We start from the raw sequence: 8,559 nt of genomic DNA, 5'->3' as shown, positions 1-8,559 counted from the left end.
GGTTCCCTGCTGGGCCTGCAGCCTGGGTCAAATGAGAATCCCCGGCCCCGGGTTGTCTCACTCACTCGCCAGGCCTGCCAGGCCTGCGCTCTGGGTCTGTTCAGGATCCCGCGGCCCTCGGTCCTCTCACTCACTCGCCGGGCCTGCGCTCTTGGTTTCTGGTTTTAAAGGGGTCACATTCCCTAACTTTACACATCAGCTTTGGTACTAACACAAAATTAGAGCAGTCACTTTACTTGAGACTAAAGTGATTTTAATAAATCAGGTTCAGCCAGGCATGGTGGCACACACCTGTAATCCCAGCCTTGGGGAGGCCGAGGCAGGAGGATTACCATGAGTTTGAGGCCATCCTGGGCTACACAGTGAGTTCAAGGCCAGCCTGAAGAACCCAGTAAGACCCCTATCTTAAAAGAAATAGGTTGGCAAGAAAACTACTGAAAATTTTGCTCTATTTTGTCTTTGATTGCTGTATTTTGTACTTCTTTGAAATAGCAATCTTTTTAAAAATTTCTGGGTTTTTTTGAGGCCATCTCATGATACAGTTCAGGCTGACCATGTAGCTCAGGTTGGCCTTGAACTTGATAGCCATCCTGCCTCAGCCTCCCAAGTCCTGAGATTATTGGACTGACAGCAGTCATTTTTAACCCAGCAACCTTGCTAAAAAATCTGTAAGCATGAGGCCAGGGAGTTGGGTCAGTGAAATAAGCGCTTCTCTGGCAAGCGCAAAGGCCTGAGTTCAATCCCTGGTTCTGCCAATAAATAAATAAAAATAAACAAATGAAGCTACAAACAACTGCTACATAGGAGAAAAGTTGAAAAATAGTAAAGTTAAAAATCTGTAAGCATGGGGCCAGGGAGATAGCTCAGTAGAATAAGTGCTTGCCTGGCAAGCGCAAGGGCCTGAGTTCAAATCCTCGGTTCCACCAAAACAAAAGAAATCTCTAAGCTTTATTTGGATCACTTAAACTGTTATACTGAGGAACTCTTTTCAAATATATATAATTGAAATCAGTGAATCTCATAGATGTTTTGGATTTTTTTTTTCACTCCCCATTGATTGCAAACTGGATGTAAATCTCATGCATTCTATTGGTGTTTTGTTTTGTTCTTTCCACCCTTTGCAGTAGGCAACACATTCACTTTACTATGAGTAACCCTCACAGCTTGAGGCAGGTCCTCAATAAAGAAGTCTTGGTTATAACTCCAAGCCTTCATTGAACCCCCATCCCACATGAATAGGTATAGAATTGAAGGTGGCCATTTTAGTTTTGCTATTACATGTGAACAACTAGGAGGGTTTGTTAAAATTGGAAAGAGGATAAGGCAATTAGCACGACATGTTCAGTGGGATGATGATGGTGCCTTTGACTAGGGATCTTTTTGGAGGTCAGCTCTGTTTTAAGGATTATTCCATGAAAGAGAATGAGAATTAAGATGTACAAACTAAATAGTCATACCAAATCTGCCCACGGGCAGTCTCATCCTAATTTTCTTCAAGTGATTGTCCTATTTCAGGTACCCCACCACATTAAGATGAAAAAACTAACATAGAACAGTCCACCAAATGAAGACTAATCTGATGGGGTTTTAAGCAGAAATGAATTTGTGGTAAAATAATCCAATTAATGTGGTATTTGCTACAGAATTAACGCCCCTCCCCACTGAGGCTTAAGCACTCAAGTCTTAAAGGACAGTGGAGTATTGTAAGGACTTTATGTCCCCAAGTACCAAGACATGAGTTTTCATTGTTTTGCTCTCTTTAAAATGAGATGGGAGGGGGCCTGGCCCTAGCTCAGTTCTTTAAGTGGCTGCTTCCACAAAGCTGTCAGCCTCAGGTGGTTCTAGTTCGATCCCCACAACACTCCAGCCAGCCAAAAGTGCCCTGAAGGCATTCGAGGAGCAAAAATAAATAAATAAATAAAATGAGATGGGAGCCAGGTGTGGTGGCACGAGCATGGAATCCCAGCACTTTAGAAGCTGAGGCAGGAGGATTGCTGTGAGTTCTGGGCCAGCCTGGACTGCACAGCGAGACCCTATTGAAAAAAAAATGTTGTCAGAAGTTAAAATTAAGCAAAATAATCGAGAACACCTGTACTCATAAACTGCACAGGACTGAAACCACCACTTGAAATCATAGCCTGGTCCCATCTCGGTTAGGGCTTAAGAAGTAGAAGGTCGGGATCAACAGACGTTGGACTTCGCAGACACTAACGAATACCTAGGTTTCTCCTTTCCCTATCCCTCACTGCATTGCCTTGGTCGGCTGCATTAAGATACTGAAGTAACTTATTTAATAATTTTATGCTCTGAAAACGTCTTAAAAGTTCTCTCCAGTAGCATCTACTGCCTTCCAATCCCAGCAATAGAATTTTTGCCTTAAACTTTTTACTTTTCAAAAATTAACTCTCACGGGGGAAGATGTGGGGCCGGGAAGATGGCTCAGTGGAATAAGCGCTTCCCTGGCAAGTACAAGGGCCTGAGTTCAATCCCTGGTTCTGCCCCAAAAATAAATAATAAAAAAGGGGGGAAGATGAGTGGGTAAGAGGTCCCCCAAAACAATACTAGAAGTTGATACTGAGCTAAAATATAATTATACTTCAACTACAAAATTTTAAGGTTATTTTTATTTACAGCTTTTGAAAAATGTACATTTTTTACATGGGTTACTTGTGCAAAGTTAGAAGAGGGATAAATGCATAAAGGCAACAATGAAAATTAGACAAAACATTTACAGGCTTTGTCTCAGACTGTATAGCTAAAAGTATAAATATCAAAAAAAGATTGTAAATGTTGGATTAAAGGTTCTTGTAACAGAAAAAGAAACTAAAGCATGCAGTAGTAACTCAGGATTTGAGTGAAAAGCAAGTTTGCCAGATATGCTCCCTTCTTTAATTAAACTCATAAAGGATTGTAAGTTCATCTAGGGCAACACTTCAATGAATGAAAAGATCTTCAACTTTCCCTCGCTCCAAAACTGATGACTGTTTCCATTCCTTGCTCCCATACCTCTAAAAAAATAAAAAAACTCAAAAGACCAGTAAGGATTCTGAAACTTCGCAGATGGGTCCTGTCAAAGCCTTACAAGGAGTGGATATGTCACTTACTGTGTTGGTGCAGTCCCTTTGCAGGGCCCTTTAACATTCTCCTTTCCTTCTGATAAATACCATCTTATCATTTGAACTGCTTGAGAATTAGTATTACAGAAATTTTTAAGACTCCATTCCCTTCTCAAAATGGCTTTTTATATCAATTTGTTTTTCTATATAGACTCACACATTCCCTTATAATTGCCACACAAGGGAAAGACTGGCCAGGACAAAATACTTCAGCAAATTATTTTGTTAAAAGTAACATCCTGGTCATCAAAGTATGCGTAAGAACCACTGTATAACATTCATCTTAAAAATTTAGTGTATAGTAACACAAATAACTGCCTGAAAGCTGGAGATGAGCAACAACAAAAAATATTAAGCATTAGTAATTTTTGCAAGTAACCCAGGTACAGTACATTTGATTTCAGAGGGTGTTTTTTTGATGTTTAACAAGAGAGTAGAAGGGCTAGGAAAAACTTGGCAAGGGAAGATGGAAACAGCACAACAGCTATTTTGCTTTTAATAAAGTAAATGTAATATAACATTGAATAAGAAGGTGATAAACACATCAATTCATATTTGCTTATAGCCAGCCTCTTCTTTTTTTCGACCTGAGGTCAACAGTCACGCCAGCTCTGTTCTACAATTGCAGAAACGCGCTTTTCATATTCCCTCTTATTCTCCTGGTACAGCTGAGCAGCCTGGCTATTTGCTGGACTATTGGGATTGGGTTCATCCAGTAGAGACTGCAGAGAAAAATATTTAAATGTCAGGCCCCCAAAGGAAAAAAGAATGTTTTGGATAAAGAACTATTTAATCAGACAGTAACAATGGAATTCTAAGTAATAGTTAAATTTGCTGTCTTAGCCTATTAAGCTGATATACTATCCATATTAATGTACAGTTGCAGTATGTGCATGTAGCTAGGAAAAGACATGCACACAGTGTTTGGGTCATATTCTGGTGGTTTGGGTCATGAATGTCTGCCATCTTCTATATATAAGACACACTGACTAAAAAGTTCTTACTACTGTAAAAATAATCACTAATGTAAACATATCAAAGGTCAGAGTCACAGTAAGGGAAATTCACCTGTATGGATGTTAAGATGGAAGACACATCATAGGTTGGACTCCAACGGTTCTGAAGTATATCCAGACATATACTACCATCTGCATAGACTAAGGGAGCATAGAAGTAGGTATATTAAACACAGTAAGACTGCTAAGGTTTTAACACAGTCAAAACAAAAATAGTCAAGAATACTTTGCTTTCAAAGTTTGAAAAGATACTTAGGCTACTTTGCAGGTACTTGCCTAAATAGATAAGATGGATCATAACTGTTATGAATCAAATAATCAGGATCATCCGAGAATGTGATTAGTATATAACTGGAGGATATTTAGTATTCATTTTTTTAACACTTTTTTTTTTTTTGCAGAACCAGGGATTAAACTCAGGCCCTTATTGAACCATCTCTCTGGCCCCTTCACTTAAAAAAAAAAAAACCTATCCTGTTTTCCAGAAAATTACAGACATTTTCTAACACGGTCCCTATCCATACAATTACGGCAAATGTAGTGCATTCAATTTGTAACTATATCTAATTGGAATATTAAAAGTAGAAAAAAGCAAAAAAAAAAAAAAGTAGAAAGAAGCAGAAGTTAAAATCCTATAGAGCTGTAGCATTTTTCTCACATACTGTACACATGGCCCTTAGCAGAATCTAACATTTGGCAAGTCTACAGTGGGGTCAGAGCATCTGTGTGCTTTAAACATTCCATGGGATTTCTGATATACGTGTAAATCAGAAAATTATTGTTCTAAATGCTAGTGAAGATAATTAGAAGACATGATTACACCAATCTAGCACAGGATGAAAAGGAAATCTCAATAGTATTCCTATTTTTATTTAATGAATAAGTGACAGAGATCATCAAAATCAGGAGGCCTTGACTCGAAACAAAGGGAAAGTATCTTCATTGCTTCAATCCTAAAACTACTGTATAGATCAAGAATGGAAAAAAAAAAGAATGGCAATAGATCTATGAACAAGTTCTCATTTCAGGAAACAGCAAGATATCTAAGCAAACATTCAAGTACTATATATAAGAAATAAGAAGAATGGAATACCAGCATAAGAAACATGGGAACAATTTGAAATACTGTAGCAAAAGTGATACTTGCCATTTGGATGAAACATCTTAGAGATAAATCTAACTGTAGGTGGTTTATTTGGATATTCTTCAGTGAATTCTATTGTAAGTTTAAATGTTCCTGTAGTTGGAAAAGAAAGAGTTAAAAATTTATTTACCACTTTATTAGTACTTTGTTATAAATGCTAATTGAGTTTTTCAAGTATTAGATGAAATAATGCAAAGCTATATTATAGAGAGGATAGACTGGGTAAGAAATATATGTTACAATTGCTTTAAAGATGGAGAGATATTCTAAGAATCACTATATGAAGGTGATTTTTTTCTTTAGTCATTATTCTCCAAACATAAAGACAGTCATCATCCATCATAAACTCAAAATTACTGCCTCTGGGATAACTTTAGGTACTGTGCCTTTTGAAAATATCTTTACAATAAAATGGTCCCAAACTTTGGCCCTTCATCCTTCAGGAGACTGTCAGACTTCAAAGGCCTATTTCAGTCTCTTGCCATCTTAAGCAGGTGACTTTAAATGAACTAGAAATAAAAGCACAGAAATTCAAAAACCAATTATAGCACTATAAATCCATAATTGTTATTCTAAAAATAGAAGTACAAAAATATTCATTATTTTTTCAAGTAATAGTGATTCTGTAATGAAAACTTAATTTAAGCCAGAACAAACAATAATCTCTCTCAAAAACCTTTAAGTATGACTCATAAAGTACTTCACTATAAAACAAGTCAATTATTTACACTAGCGGAGGGAATTAATGGCAGAAATAATTTAAAAATTACTTTTAGCTTATATTGTATTCATGACTTCTCAAAATTTCTGTTTCTAATGATATTTCTCTGGCTACTATAGAAAAATTATTTTTCTTAAACATGTGTCAACCTAAGGTAGCAGGAGGCTATAAAGCACTCTAGGATATAGGGAAACTGGATCTCATACAGGAATGGTCATATGTTGAGATTTAAGGACACTGTGTCCTTCAAAATATTTGCATTAAATAAATTAAAAAAAAACAATTAGGCAAGTCTTTTTCCTGATTCAAATCTTTTCAAGTAAACCTAAGAAAGGAATCAGTTACTATCTGGCATGTTCTCCTGTATTGCTTTGGTCATTTAACTACTTATTGCAATACAATAGGAAGCACTTCTGACAATAATTTTCTGCTGATTCCTTGAAAGTTTGCAATTGGTTTCCTCCTTGCTCCCATTAGTTTTACTACTGCCAAGAACAAAAGAATACTATAATCATCCTGCTACTATGTCACAAAACAATACCAGAAAAAAATGTGTTCTACTATGAAATTCACAGGAAACAACTTGTTAACAAAGTTAAAACTAGTATGACTGTGTGGTCCAAAACTTCAATTACAAATGCAACACAGGGCTAGGGATGTAGGTTAATGCTGTAGGACATGTTTAGTACACACAAAGTGCCAGATTCCTTCTCTAGCCACAAAAGAAATATAAAATAAAATGTAGTATTTAGAGACATGTTATACCCCCCAACTTGCCACACCATAAACTCTTTTCTTTTGGAAGCTAAATATGCAGATACTATATAACTAAGGAAAAGAAGTAAAATGTTATGGAATGGATCAACATAGACTGTAGTCTCTCAGAACATATTCTACCTTACCACCTGGTCAAAAACCTTGCTGAGAAGAAACAATAGTTCTTTTATTTTTTTTTCCCCTGAAGCCTGTTTCCCCATTCACAATACAGACAAGGCCTGGGCTGAGGTGCATATGGGGCAAATTTACTTTTCCTCCCTTTTCTATACAGTCAGCATAAAACACTGCCTGTGGTAAGCACCAGGAGGCACAACAGTTCTTTTTTAAAAAATTAAGTATTTTATTTATTTATGTGGCACAGTCTCACTAAGCAGCTCAGACTTGTAATGATCCTCTTGTCTCAGCCTCCTCAGCACTAAGAGTATAGGCCTGTGCCACCACGCCTAGAGGGTCCTTTCACTTGCCAGGCAGGTGCTTAGACCATACAGCTATCTCCCCATCCCTTCCTTTTCTTTATTATTCACACTTTGATATGCAGAAAAATGGGAGTAGTAAAGGGCTCAAAACTTTGTGCTTATGAATCTCAAATGTAAATATGTTGGGATCAACGCTGAAATATGATTAAATTTATAGGTAAGTGATTTATCACCAATTGCTCTAAAACTAGTCAGGCTTCATCACACACCAAGACCCCAGCTACTTTAATCAAAACCATTGTTAAGTATGATATGCAAAAGCAGTAGAGCAATACATACAGGAAGCACAGCAAAAACAGAGCACAGCTGGGTAAGCATGCAAGCTTCCAAGTTAGGCCTGGGTTCAGATCTCTGCTTTGCTGTTTACTAGCTGTAATACGTGGGGAAGGTGCTCAACTTGATGACACCTCAAGTTCTAAATGAGTAAAATGAGGTTAATAATAGTTCCTGCCACAGCATTGTTATAAGGCTTAAGTGAGGGAAATATGCACTGTGCAACAAAACAAACACTCCATAAATATGGGCAATTGTTTTAGCTGAAATTCTAAAACCTGATATGTCTAGATCTGACTAAAGAAAACAAAGATTTAAAATGCAAGTTTCACTATTAGTAAGCAATATACAATTAATGAAATAGGGCATCAGGTAGCACTTGATTTTTGACACACAAACAGTATATATATATTGGTGGCTCATAAATTCTTTGACTTAAGCTTTCTGCCCAACACTTGCCCAGAGCTTCAACATGGTTTTCTAGCTGCCAAAAGTTAAGCACATCTTTTAAAACAGCTTTTAGGGGGCCAGAGAGATGGCTCAGTGGAATAAGCGCTTCCCTGGCAAGCACAAGGGCCTGAGTTCAATCCCCGGTACAAAAAAAAACTTAATATCTTCAGAAGTATCTGAGTAGACAAAAATTAAGACTTACTCAAGTCTTATTCAATGTACATATTAAAAGGGATATATTTCATACTTTTAGTCACATTAACAATTAGAACTTCTTTGTACAAAACTCGATACAATTACTGGATGTAACAAAATAATAAGAAAATCAATGGTCAAAATATTACACAATTTGGGCCGGGTGATTGTTCAGCAGGGCTGGGGTGATAGCTCAGTAGAATATACACTTCCCTGGCAAGCGCAAGGGCCTGAGTTCAATCCCCAGTTCCGGAGGGGAAAAAAATTATATATATATTACACAATTTGCCACTAGATCTTACACTCAAGAATATTTTTTTTAAAATTATTTATTTTTATTTATTACATTTATTTATTGTGTGTGTGGCCAGCTCAGCCCACCAGGGGGCGG

General features: G+C 37.1%; 2 protein-coding genes and 1 non-coding gene across 4 annotated transcripts in view; 1 reads left to right on the top strand and 2 right to left on the bottom strand.

Moving 5' to 3' along the window:
* The window catches only part of Nkrf (NFKB repressing factor), a 26,479-nt gene that overhangs the window by 9,237 nt on the left and 8,683 nt on the right, over nucleotides 1–8,559 (top strand). The gene's annotated exons all lie outside the window — the stretch shown is intronic.
* The window catches only part of Ube2a (ubiquitin conjugating enzyme E2 A), a 30,310-nt gene continuing 24,357 nt past the window's right edge, over nucleotides 2,607–8,559 (bottom strand). For both annotated transcript variants that reach the window (XM_004645696.3, XM_023706017.1), the window contains 3 exons: nucleotides 5,280–5,369; nucleotides 4,185–4,273; nucleotides 2,607–3,838 (listed from right to left, as the gene is read on the bottom strand). In XM_004645696.3, the coding sequence (XP_004645753.1) occupies nucleotides 3,710–3,838; nucleotides 4,185–4,273; nucleotides 5,280–5,369 (308 nt within the window). In that variant the 3' untranslated portion in view covers nucleotides 2,607–3,709. The remainder of the gene's footprint in view (nucleotides 3,839–4,184; nucleotides 4,274–5,279; nucleotides 5,370–8,559) is intronic.
* LOC111813896 lies at nucleotides 6,961–7,084 on the bottom strand. Its single transcript, XR_002819023.1, has one exon. It is a non-coding gene; the product is annotated as a small nucleolar RNA SNORA51 (small nucleolar RNA).

The sequence above is a fragment of the Octodon degus genome, unplaced genomic scaffold (assembly GCF_000260255.1).
Source record: "Octodon degus isolate 3935 unplaced genomic scaffold, OctDeg1.0 scaffold00236, whole genome shotgun sequence".
NCBI classification, from domain to species: Eukaryota; Metazoa; Chordata; class Mammalia; order Rodentia; family Octodontidae; genus Octodon; species Octodon degus.
The sequence above is the reverse complement of the archived record's forward strand: the minus strand, read 5'-3'. Positions and strand labels throughout refer to the sequence as shown.